Genomic DNA, 18,157 nt, shown 5'->3' on the forward strand with positions numbered 1-18,157 from the left:
TATAGTGAGACCCCTGCTCTACAAAAAAAAATTATTTTTTTCTTTTTTTTTTTTGAGATGGAGTCTTGCTCTGTCACCCAGGCTGGAGTGCAGTGGCACAATCTCTGCTCACTGCAACCTTCTTCTCCTCAGTTCAAATGATTCTCCCGCCTCACCCTCCCGAGTAGCTGGGATTAGAGGCCCCCGCCACGACTTATATTTTTAGTAGAGACAGGGTTGTACCATGTTGGCCAAGCTGGTCTCGAACTCCTGACCTCAAGTGATCTGCCCACCTCAGCCTCCCAAAGTGCTGGGATTCCAGGTGTGAGCCACTTCACCCAACCTACAAAAACTTTTTTTGAATTCGCCGGGCATGGCGGCATGTGCCTGTAGTCCCAGCTACTCAGGAGGCTGTGGTGGGAGGATCTCTTGAGCCCAGAAGTTTGAGGCTAAAGTGAGCTACAGTGAGCTGTGACTCCACCACTGCACTTCAGCCTGGGTGACAGAGCAAGACTCAGCCAAGAAAAAAAAGAAGTGCTATCTCTTGATAATCTGTATCCAGGTCACCTCAACCTTAAGATGACCAAGACAATGTTGATTTACTTTACTTTTGGATATTGTATCTGTTAGATTTGTGTTCAAATAACAGTGGCTTTAAAAAACCTAGGCTTCCAGGTGTGAGCCACCACACCCACCCCTACTCGGGAGGCTGAGGCAGGAGAATCACTTGAACTGGGGAGGCGGAGGTTGCGGTGAGCCAAGATTGGGGCATTGCACTCCAGCCTGGGCAACAAGAGCAAAACTCAATCTCAAAGAAAAAGAAAAATAGGCTTGACGGGTGTGTGGTGGCCCACACCTGTAATCCCAGTGCTTCAGGAGGCCAAGACAGGCAGATTGCTTGAGCCCAGCAGTTCAAGCCCAGCCTGGGCAACATAACAAAACCCTGTCTCTACAAAAAATACCAGAAAATTAGCTGGGTGTGGTGGGCTACTTCTGTAGTCCCAGCTACTTGGGAGGCTGAGGTGGGAGGATCACTTGAGCTCAGGGGTTGAGGGCTGCAGTGAGCTGTGATTGCACCACTACACTCCAGCCTGGGTGACAGAGTGAGACCGTTTCTTCAAAAAAAAAAAAAAAAAAAAAAAAAAGGCTGATTTTTCTCTCAAAACACGTGACACATGGAGCTAGAACTGCTGTGGAAACTCCATGGTGCCAGCGGCACCCAGGCCCCTGGCCTCCTCCAGTGCCATCCTTGGCATGTAGCTTCTAACCTCAAGGTTGCCACATGGTCATAGAGTGGTTTTTGGAACTCAAGCCATTAGAACCACATTCGAGGCAGGAAGAAGGAGGGAAGGGAGAAAAGGCCACAGGCACCTCTGTCAGAGGCATGTTCCATGTCAGTGCTGCCCCTGATGGCACAGCAAGGAGGATCCAGAAGAAAGTATTTGGGGCAGGACTGATTCCGGATATGGGTGAGAATGTGTTAAACGTGTGTCTCTTTCAGGCATCTGTGGCTCTTGTGCAATGAACATCAATGGAGGCAACACTCTAGCTTGCACCCGAAAGATTGACACCAACCTCAATAAGGTCTCAAAAATCTACCCTCTTCCACACATGTATGTGATAAAGGATCTTGTTCCCGTGAGTTTCTGGATCTCTCTGGTTTTGGTTTTGTTTTTGTTTTTGTTTGCATGGGGGGGCAGTGCTATGTGTGTTACGCTGTTAGTTTTTCAGGGCAGGATTTGTTTGAGTATTTAAGGCTCCTCTTCTAGTCAGATAGTAAATAGATGGGACTGTTTCCTCTATTATGGCAAGAGGAGGACCACAGTGTCACTGAGAGATTAGGAAAATCCCCAGATCTGAGACAGTGTGGCCAGAGTTTAATTAAAGAATTTGAATGGCAGAAGATAAACGCCTAGAAAATCCTCCAGCAGCTCATTTGGTGAGGTTTGGTTGAGAATAATGGGGCACAGAATTTTAGAGTTGGAACATTCCCAGAAATGAATAATTTGGCCATAACTACAAAGAATTCATGTGGAAAATACCAGTTGGGAAAGCAACAGCTGTTTATGAGTTCTACTTTAATTTCTGCCTCCCTATATTTGACCACCTTTGCTGACGTGGTGTTTTCAAGGGCAGAAAGGACTGTGGGACTGGCAGGTTTCCCAGGTAGGTGAGGGAGAGGTTTCCTAACCATGCGTAACATTGTGACCATTTTTCCTTTGTAATCTTTGCGTATATTCATGACAAAGGAAGAGAGTCTGGCTTCTGCCTGGCATAGAGTGGACGAGTAGCCAGTGTCCAAGAAATGGGGTAAATAAAGCTGAGGTGATGATGGAATCTGATCCTTTTTTTCTTCTTCTTCTTCCTCTTAACCACAGGATTTGAGCAACTTCTATGCACAGTACAAATCCATTGAGCCTTATTTGAAGAAGAAGGATGAATCTCAGGAAGGCAAGCAGCAGTATCTGCAGTCCATAGAAGAGCGTGAGAAACTGGTCATTAGTCCCTATTTATTGTTTCAATTTGAAGAATTTATTGCAAAGATGTTTGCCAGGAGTGTGGCTTGGCAGGGAACATAAGCTGATGCAAGCCATTTAGTGTATTCTGGAGAGGAACTGGCGCGAGGGTGGGGCACTTATCCTCTTAGGGCCGGGGGAGTAGTGTGAACCCATGAATGGCCCAGAGTGGACCAAGGAGCTAGAGCCCTGTGCCCCGCCTGCAGGGGCGGGTGATTGCTGTGTTGCTAGTCCATCTTTTTCAAAAGAAACCAGTATGTAAATTGCCTGGGCTTTAAAAGGTGACCACTAAGTCAGAACTGTTCCCTCACTGGGGGCAAAATGAAACACATATGCTGGCCAGTTGTAACTACCACCATCCTGCTCTACAAATGGGAGGGAAATGTTAATGGCAAAACAGAGTCATCGATGTTCTTTCCTGACACCATACTTCTGGTGATCTGTGGGGTGGGATTATTCCTGGCCTGCTCACTCTCTGGGAGTTGCCATTCCTGTGTACAAGCTATAAAATCTTAAAGCAGAGGCATCATTATCAAGTTTTCAGTCTTTCTTTTACACTACTTTTACTCCTCTGCGAAGAAGTCTTCTCTGATTTGCATACTCCCTGCATACTTGTGGACATGAGGTAGGAAGGGGACCAAATGGAGACAGAGCCCCACCTGCATTCCTGCACAGGGCTAAGGGCAACGGCTGTGTCTTCTTCCTTTCTGGATCCCTAGGCCCTGGCGCATGTTATTTTATCAATAAATATTAGTTATGTAAATACTGTAAAAATATATATAGATTTTTAAAAAGGCCAGATGCAGTGGCACATGCTGATAGTCCCAGCTACTCAGGAGGCTGAGGTAGGACGATCACCTGAGCCCAGGAGTTTGAGAGTTTGAGGCCAACCTGGGCAACATAGCGAGACTTTGTCTCTAAAACATATACATATATATGAATATATGAAAAGTATCGCCGGGCACGGTGGCTCATGCCTGTAATCCCAGCACTTTGGGAGGCTGAGGCAGGCGGATCACGAGGTCAGGAGATCGAGACCACCCTGGCTAACACAGTGAAACCCCATCTCTACTAAAAATACAAAAAAAAATTAGCCGGGCGTGGTGGCGGGTGCCTGTAGTCCCAGCTACTGGGGAGGCTGAGGCAGGAGAATGGCGTGAACTCGGGAGGTGGAGCTTGCAGTGAGCCGAGATCGTGCCACTGCACTCCAGCCTGGGCGACAGAGCGAGACTCCGTCTCAAAAAAAAAAAAAAAAGACTTGGTAAATATTTAGCATCCTCTCCTGTTGCCCATAAAACGTTAAGAAAGGGGAGTCCGGCCAGGTGCAGTGGCTCATCTGTAATCCCAGCACTTAGGGAGACCAAGGTGGGCAGATCACTTGAGGTCAGGAGTTCGAGACCAGCCTGGCCAATGTGATAAAACCCCATCTTTACTGAAAATACAAAAATTAGCTGAGTATGGTGGCTCACACCTATAATCCCAGCTACTCAGGAGGCCAAGGCAGGAGAATCTCTTGAGCCTGGGAGGTGGAGGTTTCAGTGAGCCAAGATTGTGCCACTGCACTTCAGCCTGGGCAACAGAGCAAGACTCCGTCTCAAAAAAAAAAAAAAAGGGAGTCCTAGTAAGTGTGCCCAGTCTGTCACCATCAAGATAGTGAGGGTCAGCACAGTGGCCTGCAAGTCAGAGTAAGCCTGGGACAAGACTTCAGAGCTGCTCTTCTCAGACTGCAGCTCTGCCCCTCAGTTTCTACCTCCCAGAGTCTCGTGTATCCCAGAGTCCAGGCTGAACCGGGCCCTCTGGCTCAACGAGTCCTCTTGCATTCCTAGGCAAGGCTGGTGCGTACCTAGTGAACATCTCCTTGATGTGGTATTATTAGGGATTGAAGAGTTCCCCTGAGCATGTTTGGTTTTCTAGATACAAGTTGAGTATTCCTTATCCTAAATGCTTGGGTTTCAGTGTTTGGGGTTTCAGATGTTTTCAGATTTTGGAATATTTGCCTTACACTTACCAGTTGAGCACCCCAAATCCGAAATCTGAAATCCATGCTCCAGTGAACATTTCCTTTGAGCAGCATATTGGTGCTCAAAAAGTTTCAGATTTTGGAACATTTTGGATTTCAGATTTTCAGATTTGGGATGCCCAACCTGTAATAGAAATTTACTCATTTACATACCAAACATTTAACATTTTTTGGCTTCCTTAAATTAGTATGCTGAACTTAATACATAATTGGAAAATGTGGAGAAATTTATGTATGTATTTATTTTTGACTGGGCAGCCCCCAAACCAAAATAGGTTCAGAGAGGCTCCATCATTTTTTAAATAAGCTATAATTTTCAGCCTGGGGAACATAGGGCGACCCTGTCTCTACAAAAACTTTAAAACTTAGCCAGGCATGGTGGTGTGCACCTATAGTCCCACCTACTCAAGAGGCTGAGATGGGAGGATTGCTTGAGCACAAGAGTTCCAGGCTGCAGTGAACTGTGATTGTGCCACTGCACGCCAGCCAGGGGCACACAGCAAGACCCTGTCTCAAAAAAAAAAAAAGAATTTATAATTCCACCACCAAAACATAATCTCTGTTAATATTTATAGTTTCCTTTGTTTTTTGTTTATTACATTATATTTTTATGTAGCTGGGATCAAAATGTAAATATGCTTTTATATCCTGCTTTTTTCACTTATGTTATTGTGAGCATTTTCTTCATGTTCTTAAAATTCTTCATAAGCATTAACTTACACTTTGCTTTCTACTGCTTCAGATGTATGCACCATGCGCCATAAAACCATTTCACTATTGCTGGACAATGAAATTGTTTCCAATTTTTTACTGTTAGAAATAAGGCTAGATGAACATCTTTATCCTTCAAGTTCTGCCCAAAACATTCTAATTTCTTATTACAGATTTTTCTAGGAGTGGGTTAAAGAATATGACTATTCTTAAGGCTCTTAATCCTGTGACCTTATGCCTTCTAGACCAGTGCTGCCAGTTGACACTCCCACCAGCCGTCTGGACATAACATAGATTTGGTTGAAGACTCATGGTTCAGTCACAACCATCGGTTCTGTCTCATCTGTTCTCAACTGTCACTTCAGGTGTCAGTGGGCCCCTTTCGTTTTGCTGTTTTTAATCCATTTCTGTTGTTTCCAAACTCAGAAAGTCCGGTTTGTGTTTCGGACTTGTTGGGCAGATTGACCAGTATGGCAGGTGTGAAAGTGCAGGAAGCCAGAGCCAACTGCCGGGGCCACATCCTGGTTCTGCTGCCTATAGTGGCACATCCCTGGGCACATGGCCTAACTCTCCGCGCCTTGGTTCCTTACCTGTAAGTGGAACTTGCTGGAGTCACCTCACAGGATTACTGTGATGATCAGTTAAGGAAAGCGTGTAAGGTGCAGGGCCTCCGTCAGGATTGGCAGTGGCAGTCACTGGGGACGATGTTGATGTTCCCAGTGAAAACCTGAGGGCCCTTCTGCTGAGCCCAGGGCAGAAGCAGCTACAGACTCCTGCTGCTTTAGCCCCCAGGCTTTTGAATCTCTCCCCTCTTGACCACATTCCAGGAAGCTGGAATTTATGGGAGTTGTTTTTGTGCTCTTGTTTTCTATTTCTTTTTTAGACAAGTGAGAGGTTCTTGTTTATTAAAGGGAAAGTGCAATATGTGGATTTAAGAACCCTGGGCAGATGTTTACATTTCACTGTAATAAAGATCACAAGATCTTTATTAATCTGCTAAATATCTGCAAATCACCCCTTGGATTTTGCTAAGAAAATTCACATGCAAGTAGGCACTTTGTTCATGCACTGACCCCAAAGGTCACATTTAATCAGCTGAAGACATAGCAGAGTCTCTCCTTTCACAAGCTCCTGCCTCTCCTTTCTCCCCATACAGGACGGGCTCTACGAGTGCATTCTCTGTGCCTGCTGTAGCACCAGCTGCCCCAGCTACTGGTGGAACGGAGACAAATATCTGGGGCCTGCAGTTCTTATGCAGGTGAGGTGCTCCTTAATTGCTTTAAGAGAAATTGAAACTCAAGCATCCAGAAGTCCAAGAGGACAATAGACTGCTGTAAGCCAGCCATTCTGAGGGGCCTGGTTTCCTTCATTGCCATCCAGCCCAAACAGGGTAATTGGTTGCGTTGTATTCACTTGCTTTCGGTAAATCTGGGGCCTTGTCTGCAAATTGCCTTTGTTTCACTGCAGTGAGGGTCACCCCATGGGGGAGCAAACCATGCCTTGCAGATGTTTAAAATGTATTTCCGTTTGCCTGGTGGTCAGAGGCTCCCCCCGTCCCTCTCATAGGATTTGTAACATAAGATTTGTAGTGAGCAAGCAGGGTTTAAAGCAATGTCTTTGAAGGGCACCTGCCTAGCTATGAGATTGGAAGCTGTTTCCCAGCTAATGAAAGCCTGGATTTAGGGGTTGCTTAGAAAGAAAATAGTATTGGTGTTCACTGCAAAGAAAGTCACTGTCTTTGTTCCCAGAAAGCTTGTGCTTTTTTTAATATGTGCTTTTCATAGACTCTAAGCAACTCAAAAACCAACTTCTGTTTCTCATTTTCCCCACAAAAAGAGAAGTTGCAGGTTTGTGTGACCACATGAGCAATATTGATTCCCAGCCACCTAAAGATTGAATAATGAAGTACACTCATACTTGTCACTTTTACCAGCTGCTCTGAGTTGGGGATATAGAGGTCCTCTAAGTAACTGCTAGAGCAGGCCTATGGTCATGTGATTAATTCGTTTCAGCCTGCTGATCTCAGGCTGCTGAGAGGGCCGTGTGAATTCAAAGAATCATTAACTGGGACAAATACTATCAGTAGACAGGCCTGTTAAATCATTCCTTTACTCAGAGACAGCAAGTCCAGCATGGGTAGTGCCATGAAGACAGATAAGAGAGTTATATGATACAGTCCCTGCCTTCATCAAATTATAAGCTGGGTAGGAAGCTATTGAGCAACATGAAGTAATTAGGAGATGATACCCAGTGTGTATAATTAAGCACCCGGGTACCAGGTGCAGTATGGATCAAAGGTTTGCAGGGACCATTAATCAAGTGAAGCTACAAGTGTTGGGAACCTTTCCTTGAAAGATGGACAAGAATTAAAGAGTGTGGAGATGAGGCATCTAAGCTGAGTGAATTCCCTTTCCTCTGCACTCCCAGAGCTTTGAGTTGAGCCAGGGTGCCACTCTGGCCTGTTGATTGGCAGCTCAGCTAATCAGTCCCTGGTTTTCCAGGCCTATCGCTGGATGATTGACTCCAGAGACGACTTCACAGAGGAGCGCCTGGCCAAGCTGCAGGACCCATTCTCTCTATACCGCTGCCACACCATCATGAACTGCACAAGGACCTGTCCTAAGGTACATGGGGCTGGTGACCCTCAGCTCTGCCTCAGAGCTGACACGCCAGAAGTAGCATGTGCTCACAAAGAGATGATTGGCAGAGAGCAACCTTAGTCATTTGAGAAGGAAAGGGACCAGCATATGCCTGTCCTTTCAGTGTGAGCCTAGGGGCTACTTTGGCTCTTAGTTGCAAGGAGTAGACTGACTCGGGCCACCTCAGGAGCAGGCTTTATTTGTAGGCTACACAGGGACATTGTGGGAGTTAAGGATGCACAGGAACCCATGAGCAGGTACCTGCGTTCAACCTTCCTAGGAAACAGAAACCGAAAGCCGTCGGAACGTGGGCAGCCGTGAGGACTTCATTTCTTCTCCATCTTTCTCGCGATGTCGGCTGCTAATCTGCTCTGCTCTCTAGCAGCCTGTTCTTTCCTTCAGCTCTGTGGAGGTTTTTTCGACTCAAAGCTCTGGCTTTCGTTCCTCTTCCTGCCTGCAATTGCTGCTGCTTTTGGCTCACTCTGGCCTGGATTTTGCGTCCCAGCACACTTCCAGCTTCAGCCACCCGCCTACCTCCCAGCACTTCTCAGCACAGGTTCCTGAGAGGGTGTCGCATTGGCCCAGCTCACCTTCTCATGCCTGCACATCAGAGGCCGCAGCTGGCTACAGACTGGCTGCCCTTTGGCCAGGTTCTGTCTCAGTCTGTTTTGTGGTACTATCACAGAATTTCAGACTGGGGAATTTTATAAAGAAGTTTATTTGACACACAGCTCTAGAGGCTGGTGCTGGCATCTAATAAGAACCTTCATGCTGTATTACCCCATGGCAAAAGGCAGAAGGGCAAGAGAAAGGGAGCCCAAGCTCATCCTTTTTTTTTTTTGAGACAGGGTTTTGCTCTTGTTGCCCAGGCTGGAGTGCAATGGCACGATCGATCTCAGCTCACCACAACCTCCGCCTCCCGAGTTCAAGCGATTCTCCTGCCTTAGCCTCCCGAGTAGCTGGGATTACAGGCATGCACCACTCACGCCCGGCTAATTTTGTATTTTTAATAGAGATAGGGTTTCTCTATGTTGGTCAGGCTGGTCTCGAACTCCCGACCTCAGGTGATCCGCCCACCTTGGCCTCCCAAAGTGCCGGGATTACAGGCGTGAGCCACTGTGCCCGGCCCTTCTCATCTGCTTTTTTTTTTTTAAAGACAGGGTTTCACTCAGTTGCCCAGGCTGGGGTGCAGTGGCGAAATCATAGCTCGCTGCAGCCTGGAACTGCTGGCCTTAAGTGATCCTCCTACCTCCTGAGTAGCTGGGACTACAGGCACACACCACCACACCTGACTAATCCACACTCATCCTTTTATCAGGGACTTACTCCTATGATAATGGCAATCCATTTGTGAGGGCAGAGCCTTCATAACCTAATCACTTCTTAAAGGTCCCACCTCTCAATACTGTTGCATTGGGGATTAGGTTTTCAACACATGAGCTTTTGGGGACACATTCAAACCATAGCAGGTGTCAGCCCTGGTCCAGTCAGCCTTGCCCAGTGGGCAGGGAAGGGCTAGGGCTGTGTGGTTCAGAACACGGCTGCCCTCTGAGCAAAGACTATGGGTGATTTCACCTAAAAGTTGCAGTGAGTCAGTGGGCGGCAAGGTGGAAAACTGTAGGGTGGCCAGTTAGCCGTAAAAAAAGATTACACTGTGTATTTGAAAACATGAAATCCAAGCTGTAGAATTCACTTATTTTTTGCCTGGAAACCCTCTGTGTTTCCAGTGGCCTCACTGGGGGAGCCCACAGGCTTCAGCACCCTATTGCCTGGGCTTCCATCTGGGTCCTGTCCCCAGGACTGTGGTTTACCATGATTGTGCCTGTGAATAGCTACTGACCTCTGAGGCAAGTTATGCTATAAAAGTGCTTGGAACAGTGCCTGGCATATAGTAAGTACTCAATAAATGTCACCTTATGTTATTTTTTAAAATAACATGAGTACTGGGCTTGTTTGAGACAGAGATAGTATCTTCAGTGGTGGGGCCTGGCTGTGTGTTTCTTCAGAAGCTCTGCGAGTGACTCTAAGGTGTACTCCTGGTCACAAACCTGTGCATGGAGGGGATGAGTGCAGCAGACAACTGAGACAGCCAAGGACAGGTTCTCTGTGCCTTGCCCTCCCTTCTGTAAAACAGGGCTGGAAGTTGGGACTGAGACATAGAGATAGGCCCATCATGAAACTGGAAGGGACTTGAAAACCATCAAGTTTAATCCCCTTGTACAGATGGGGAAATTGAGCCCCAGGTGCGGAGGGGAATGACTCGCCCAAGATCACTGTCAGGTCAGTGGGAAGGTAGGACTAGAGTTAGGCCGTCTGCCTCCCCATCCAGTGCTCTTTCTTCCTGCACGGATTGGGTATGTACCAACCTTCTAAGTCTAAACACCCTTACTGACCCTGTGGGGACCAGAAATACACAGGTGGGTCCAGATTCAGAAGGCTATACAGTGAAAAGTCTCCCTCCCACTCCACCCAGCCACCTCCCTAGAAGTCAGATCCTTGTGTGAACTTCAGAGGTGTTTTATGCTGCACACAAATGCATGTGTCCTCTTCTGTCTTTTTTTATATCACATTTATCTGTATTTTTTCACCCACTATATTTTGGAGATTATCCCATGTTGGTATATGAAGAGTGTCTTTTTGACCAGCCTGGACAACATAGTGAGATCCCATCTGTACAAAAAAAATTTTTTTAATTAGCCAGGTGTGGTGGCTAATTAGTAGTTTCAGTTACTTGGGAGGCTGAGGCTGGAGGATCACTTGAGCCAGGTGTTCAGGCCACAGTGAACTATGATCACACTTCAGCCTGGATGACAGAGCAAGACCTTGTCAAAAATATATATATCTTTTCTTTCTCTTCTTCTCTCAGGATCTCTTTTCTTTCTTTCCTTTTCTTCTTTCTTTCCACAACACTTTTTTAGGGGGGTAGACTTACCCTTCTAAAATGAGGGGAACCTTCACTAACGTCAGATGAGTCCTTGTCTCATTTTACCAACTACTTGCTTGTTTCCCTTTCTACTTCAATGAAGCTGGCATTCAGTGGGTTTAATGATTGTGCCTCCTGCAAAGCAGATGTTAACAGCTGTAGGGGCAAACTGCAGCTAATACCAATGGTATTGGCCAGTTGAAATCATCATGGTTTTATAAAGGGTTAATAGAGAGGGTAGTTTCTTCCACATACTTTTGAGAGCTGGTATATGCTGATTTCTGCTGCTGCCTATTTAATAATGATGATGTAAAAGATGTAGAGATGTCTGGCTGATTTTGACATTGGCCTGTAGTCCTAGAATAGACACTATCCTGAGTGTCTTTGAGCAGTCAGAGAGTGCAGCTCTGCCCTGGGCCTGTTTACCTGTTAGAGTGAGCCACACAAGAAGGAATTCAACGTGGCAGAGCTCTTGCCAGAGGGAGCTGACCATCTTCAAATGTTAAAAAAAGGTAGACAGAAGAGAGCCCTTAGCCCAACCCCTGTGGTTTTGAGGGACTTGATTTGCATTCACCTTGCTTGGGCACTGAACCAGCTGAGGAAGTAGTTTCACCCATGATCGTGGGTTTTCCCTTTCAGTTTCAGTTATCATTTGTTTTTGATTCTCTTCTCTTTTTCAAGGGTCTGAATCCAGGGAAAGCTATTGCGGAGATCAAGAAAATGATGGCAACCTATAAGGAGAAGAAAGCTTCAGTTTAACTGTTTCCATGCTAAACATGATTTATAACCAGCTCAGAGCTGAACATAATTTATATCTAATTTGAGTTCCTTTAAAGATCTTGGTTTTCCATGAATACAGCATGTATAATAAAAATTTTAAGAAATAAATGTTATTCTACTTTATTAACAAAAAAAGAACCTGTTCCTTTGCTTGCTGCAGGGGAATGTGAAGGTGCCAGGAGTCCTTGTCCTTGGAGAGATGGACAGGGCTTCAGAGCTGAGCGGGGGTGGAGGTACCCTAGCTGGAAGGAAGTGATGAGCCCTGGAACTGACATCAGGCAGGGCCTGCAGCTTGTTCCCAGCTTTGCCGCTCACCAGCTAGACAACCTTGGACAAGTTCCTTCACCTCTTTGCTGCTCCATTCGCCCATCTGTAAGATGGGATCCATAATTGTGCCTACTTCATTCATCTGGTATGAGAATGCCTGGCACTTATTCTGAACACTCAGTGTTAGTGTTCTGTATCATCCCAGTTTCTATAGCTTTCAGTACCAGAATTACTGAAAACCAAATCTTGGTAAGTCTTTGGATACGTCGGTGAGGCCAGGTTTGAGATTCCTCCAGCACAGAGCAATGACCCTGGTCAGTTGTGAATCCAGTTAGTTCCACAGATGAACTTGTGGGGCCTCTCACTGCAAACATCAACTCCACAGCACTGCTGCCTTGGCTGGCGTGCTCACTGCACAGCCAGGCGTGGTGGCTCACGCCTGTAATCCCAGCACTTTGGGAGGCTGAGGCGGGAGGATCATTTGAGGTGAGGAGTTCAAGACCAGCCTGGCCAACGTGGTGAAACCCCATCTCTACTAAAAATACAAAAATTAGCCAGCGCATGCCTGTAATCCCAGCTACTTGGGAGGCTGAGGCAGGAGAATCACTTTATCCTGGGAGGTGGAGGTTGCGGTGACCGAGATCACACTGCTGCACTCCAGTCTGAGCAACAGAGTGAGACCCTGTCTCCACAAAACAAAAAAGCAATGCAAAAAAGGGGAAAGGGGGAAAGTAAAAGTGGAAGCTCCTCCAAACTCATCCCCTGTTGACAGCTTAGACATTTCCTTCAACACTCTACGTTATTACAGTTATGCAGCATATATAAAACTTTCTCCCTTCAAAAGTAAGGTACTGTAGAGCCAGGAGCTGTGGCGTGTGCCCCTAATCCAGCTACTCAGGAGGCTGGGGCGGGAGCATCACGTGAGCCCAAGAGGTCAGGGCTATGGTTTGCCATGATTGCGCCTGTGAATAGTTACTGCACTCCAGCCTGGGCAACATAGTGAGACCCCACCGCTTTAAAAAAAAAAAAAAAAAAAAGCCTGGAACAGTGGCTTCTAGCACTTTGGGAGGCCAAGGTGGGCGGATTGCTTGAGGCCAGGACTTCAAGATCAACCTGGCCAACATAGTGAGACCCTCTTTTTTTTAACATACCAAAAAAGATTTTTTTAAAAAAGGGGGACCGTATAGTCTGCCAGCAGCTTTCTTTTTTTTTTTTTTTTTTTTTTTTTGAGACAGAGTCCAAAACAAAAAGCTGCATTCCGCCTTCTGGGTTCACGCCATTCTCCTGCCTCAGCCTCCCAAGTAGCTGGGCCTACAGGCGCCCACCACTATGCCCGGCTAATTTTTTTGTATTTTTAGTAGAGACAGGGTTTCACCATGTTAGGATGGTCTTGATCTGAACTCGTGATCCGCCCATCTCGGCCTCCCAAAGTGCTGGGATTACAGGTGTGAGCCACTGCGCCCGGCCTCTATTTTTACCTCACAATGTAGAAAGGACTTCAGTGCTAATAAAGACCTACCTTTTTGTTGTTGTTTTGTTGTGTTTTTTTGTTTTTTGTGTTTTTTTGTTTTTTTTTTTTTTGAGAAGGAGTCTCGCTCTGTCGCCCAGGCTGGAGTGCGGTGGCGCGATCTCGGCTCACTGCAGGCTCGGCCTCCTGGATTCATGCCATTCTCCTGCCTCAGCCTCCGGAGCAGCTGGGACTACAGGTGCTCGCCACCATGCCCAGCTAATTTTTTGTATTTTTAGTAGAGACTGTTTCACCGTGTTAGCCAGGATGGTCTCGATCTCCTGACCTCGTGATCCGCCCGCCTTGGCCTCCCAAATTGCTGGGATTACAGGCGTGAGCCACCGTGCCCAGCCAAGACCTACCTTAATCTGTGTGTATGTGTATGTAAAAATTTTTGGAACTCCTGCTTAAGAGCACTGTGGCATGGGTGTACCCTTATTTAACCATTCCCCTACTAAGGCACATTCAGGTGGTCCCTATTCACCTTTTCACCCAAGGCTGCTTTTTTAAGTCATAGCTGGAAACCTCTGGATCATCCAGAAAACAAAGGTTTCATGCATCCTGAGGCAAGCAGCTGAGAAAACGTGTGACTCACCAAGAATGAGCCTTAATGAACATTTTCTGGCTTAAAGGGCTGATTCAACAAGCATTCGTCGCAGGCATTGTGGAAGGTGAGGTGCTGGGGACAAGGATGAACAAAATTTGTTGCCTGCCTGCCACCTAGGAGCCAAGGTCACAAAGGAAAAAGGAACAAATATCAGAAATTTCGAGAACAGGGCCGTGTGCCCTTCACTACAGCATCTTGGAATTCTTGACTATCTCAGTGAGACACACGGTACACGGCCCTGCGGCGCTGAAGCCTAAGATTGTGGAGTGCACTGGCTTCTTGAAAGACAGTGGAACTTGAACTCCGGGCCATGTCTGTGGATAGCTTCTGTTCCCCAGCTCAGACCTAATGGCTTTCTATCAGCCTGGGGAAAGGTCACATTCCTTGGATTCATGGATAATTTGACTTGGCTTCTAATCTCCAGATCTGTAGGGAAAGATGGGTTTTTCTCATGAATGACTTTTTTTTTTTGGAGTCTCGCTCTGTCACCAGGCTGGAGTGCAGTGGTGCAATCTTGGCTCACTGCAACCTCCGCCTCCCAAGTTCAAGCGATTCTCCTGCCTCAGCCTCCCAACTAGCTGGGATTACAGGTGTTACCCAGCTAATTTTTGTATTTTTAGTAGAGACAGGGTTTCACCATGTTTGTTGGGCATGCTGATCTCTAACTCAAGCAATCCACCTGCCTCGACCTCCCAAAGTGCTGGGATTACAGGTGTGAGCAAGCACACCCTGCTTCTCATGAACAACTTAATGCCTCGTAAAGATGGGTCCGCAACAACTGATAAGAGGCAGGGTGTAGCTTGGGAGTTGCCACTTCAGATCAGCGTCATCAGAAGCTGGGTTGACTCTGATGGTCACTCTACGCAGTTGAACTGCGAGTTAAATTGGTATATGTTATCAACTGATAGTTTAATTTACAGCTTAATCTTTCATTGAATTGGAGACAAATGTTCTATTGCAACAGTCACAAAGGCTTTTCCAGTAAAACTGCAGACCTGCGTGGGGAACAGTATTTTGTCCTGTATGCTACTTCTGTGCCCAATGTGCCTTCATTTACAAGATAATACTTCCAGCCTGGCCCTGTGGCTCACGCCTATAATCCCAGCACTTTGGGAGGTGGGAGGATTGCTTGAGCCCAGGAGTTAAAGGCTGCCGTGAACTAGGATCGTGTCTCTGCACTCCAGCCTGGATCACAGAGCCAGAACCTGTCTCTAAAGAAATTTTAAAAAGTAGAATTTCGTAGGACTGAAGCTAGCCATCCCTTCTTACCTAGCTCTGGACATGTTGAACATCTGTGACTCTATTTTCCTATCTGTAAAATGGGAATTAACAGCATTCCCCTCTCAGAATTATGGTTGAAGTCTAAGAGTAACTGTGAAAGCATCTTGCCTGCGGTAGAGTAAATGCTCCATAAACTCAAGTGAACGGATTTGTCTTGAGTACCTACTATGTGAAAGGCCCTCGAGTGGATGCTGGGAGGCGGCAAGAGTAATTCCTTCCCAGCCCTCAGGAGTTGACAGCTAGCATATGTCTGACATGACTGGCCAGAGCTAGAGGCCTCCCTGTTGGGAGGATGGTTTTTCCGTGCATGGCTAATATTGCTTATTTCTCATCTCTCCCGTCACACTGCTCAGGGCAGGGAGGGACTCCCATTGGTCAAATTTTCTTCAGGCCCCTTCCCTTCCTGGCACCAGGATAATTACCATACAAAGTGCTAAAACTCGGCCAGGCACAGTGGCTCACTCCTGTAATCCCAGCACTTTGGGAGACCGAGGTGGATCTCTGAAGCACAGGAGTTCGAGACCAGCCTGGGTAACATGGCAAACCCCATCTCTACAAAAAAAAACAGAAAAATTAGCTGGGCATGGTAGTGCTCACCTGTAGTCCCAGCTACTCAGAAGGCTGAGGTGGGAGGATCACTTGAGCCCAGGAGGTCGAGGCTGCAGTGAGCTGAGATCATGCCACTGTACTCCAACCTGGGCAGCAGAGACAGACCCTGTCTCAAAAAAAAAAAAAAAAAAAAATACTGAAACCCCACTTTACTGTGTGTCTAGACAGCCATAATCCTACCAACAGGGTTTGTTACTAGGTGAAAAAAATCCGCTTTTGTTGCAAAAATCTAGTGAAACTAGAGAAATCGAAAAGTAAACCAATGCTCTAGAATAAACTTGCCCAAATTAGTGATTTCTCAAGGTTTTTGCCACTGGGACCAGGCCTATTACGCCCTCTCCGTGGGCTCCCAAGAGAGCCACAGCCTAGAAGGGAAGCTGTTCAGTCAGTTCTCACCCACGTGGGACTGGAAATTTCAGACACGGTTATCCGGGAAGACAGCCTGGGCCACAGACCTCCTCGATGACCACACACCGAGAGCCACTTCCCCAAAGGTAACCCCAAACAGATGGCAAGGCCTCCCACATGCTCTGTGGTTTGAAAGGAAGCTTCCTCTGGCCTCCTGCCTCATTAAGGAGAAGGGACGAGCTGCAGGTGCGGCTCCTTCCCAGCTGGCTCAGGGAATAGAGCCCCTTTAAGGCCAGGCAGCCTTAGCAATAAAAAGAATGAAGGGGGCACCCTTGCAAGGCAGTCCCCCATGCAGTCCCCAAGTCCTCTGCTTTTATTTATTTATTTATTTATTTATTTTAGAGGGAGTCTCAGTCTTTCACCCAGACTGGAGTACCTCTGCTTTTATGAAGCCGCTAATCCAGTGCCAGGATCTAAAGCAAGCAGCTGGCTTCTACCAAGTTCCTGCCATCTCATTTCATCCTCTCCATGGCTTCCATTTTGTAGGTGACGGGAAGGAGAGCCTTAGAGAAGGAAAGTAACATTTTAAAGCTCACACAGCTAGAAAGCAACTCACCTCACGCATCCATGTCTTTCTGATGCCAGAACCCAGCCCCTTGCCACTGTACCATACTGCCTCTCGCCAAGGCCACCTGGGCTAGCCATTTCCAAACCCAGCCTTCCTGCTGCCCTGGGGGCTGGGTTCCTGCCAGAAATTGAGCTAAGCCCCGGGGGAGGACATGGGAGTTCTGAAAAGTTAAGCAGCCTGCCTCCCCTGGAAGTGTCACTGGAAGATGAAACAACTCTTGTCACCTGACCCAAAGAAGCCAGTCCCACGGCCCAGGTGGTCAACAGGAATGGCCCCCAGCTGGTTGGCTTGGGCAGCCTGCCCCAGCTGAGTAAATGGCTCCACTGGTACCCAGCTGCTCAGGCCAAAACCCTGGGGAGCATCTTGAATTCCACACATTCCTGCACCCCCACATCCTATCCACCAGCAAGTCCTGCCAACGTGTGTTCCTGTACCAAATGTTCACTGGGATCTTGCTATGAATCAGGTGCTGCTTTCCCTCCTGGGGTCTATCCCCTACCCACACCCTCACCACCATCACAGCTGTGTCTCCTTCCAGCCCCTTCCACAATACGGATCATTGGGGTTTTCTTTTCCTTGACTAGGGCTACTTCCCAGTAGACAGCAGGCTCCGCAGGGACAGGGACATCTCTGTTTTCTTCACTCTCACGTTCCTGGCTCCTAGGGTGGTGCTGGCACTCCATAAATTCATACTGGACAAATGACCGGTGATCCTGCCCACGTCTATCCTTGGCCCTAACGTGAACCTTCCCTTGTTTGCCCTGGGATCTCACAGATCCACTCTCCCCTTTGGAGCTCCTCTGTCCAGAGGTCCTGGAGACAGGGAACACTATGCCTGTGCCAGTCACTATGGGGTAGCAGGATAAATGCTGCACGCAGGTATGACATCTCTGGTGCCTTTCAGGGGTCTTCATGCATCCCCCCCAGTGCAGGTGTGCCTGCAGGTCACGCTGTGAGGCTTCTCTTTCTCTGGCATTTCAAGGCCTTCAGTGCATCATGGCAGACTCTCCCTAGGTCTCTCTGTGGGGGCACATCTGACCCTGTGAATCTCTGGGCAGGTGTGTCTTCCTTTTTTGCATTCATCAAGCAGCGCCAGGCACCGTCTCAAGTGCTTGATAAGCATTTTCTTTTCTTTTTTTTCTTTTTTTTTTTTTTTTTTGAGACAGAGTTTCGCTCTTTTTGCCCATGCTGGAGTGCATTGGCATGATCCCGGCTCACAGCAACCTCCGCCTCCTGGGTTCAAGCGATTCTCCTGCCTCAGTCTCCCGAGTAGCTGGGATTACAGGCATGCGCCACCACGCCCAGTTGACACGCATTTTCTTGTGTGATCCTCGCAGCAGTT

General features: G+C 47.3%; 1 protein-coding gene across 1 annotated transcript in view; it reads left to right on the forward strand.

The window, feature by feature from the left end:
* Window positions 1-11,676, forward strand: part of SDHB (succinate dehydrogenase complex iron sulfur subunit B) — a 37,004-nt gene extending 25,328 nt beyond the window's left edge. Inside the window, exons 4-8 of the mRNA XM_032759066.2 lie at window positions 1,481-1,617; window positions 2,358-2,474; window positions 6,383-6,484; window positions 7,728-7,850; window positions 11,470-11,676. Of these exons, the coding sequence (XP_032614957.1) occupies window positions 1,481-1,617; window positions 2,358-2,474; window positions 6,383-6,484; window positions 7,728-7,850; window positions 11,470-11,547 (557 nt within the window). The 3' untranslated portion in view covers window positions 11,548-11,676. The remainder of the gene's footprint in view (window positions 1-1,480; window positions 1,618-2,357; window positions 2,475-6,382; window positions 6,485-7,727; window positions 7,851-11,469) is intronic.
* Window positions 11,677-18,157: the final 6,481 nt, after the last annotated feature.

Source organism: Hylobates moloch, unplaced genomic scaffold, assembly GCF_009828535.3.
Source record: "Hylobates moloch isolate HMO894 unplaced genomic scaffold, HMol_V3 SCAFFOLD_9, whole genome shotgun sequence".
NCBI lineage: Eukaryota > Metazoa > Chordata > Mammalia > Primates > Hylobatidae > Hylobates > Hylobates moloch.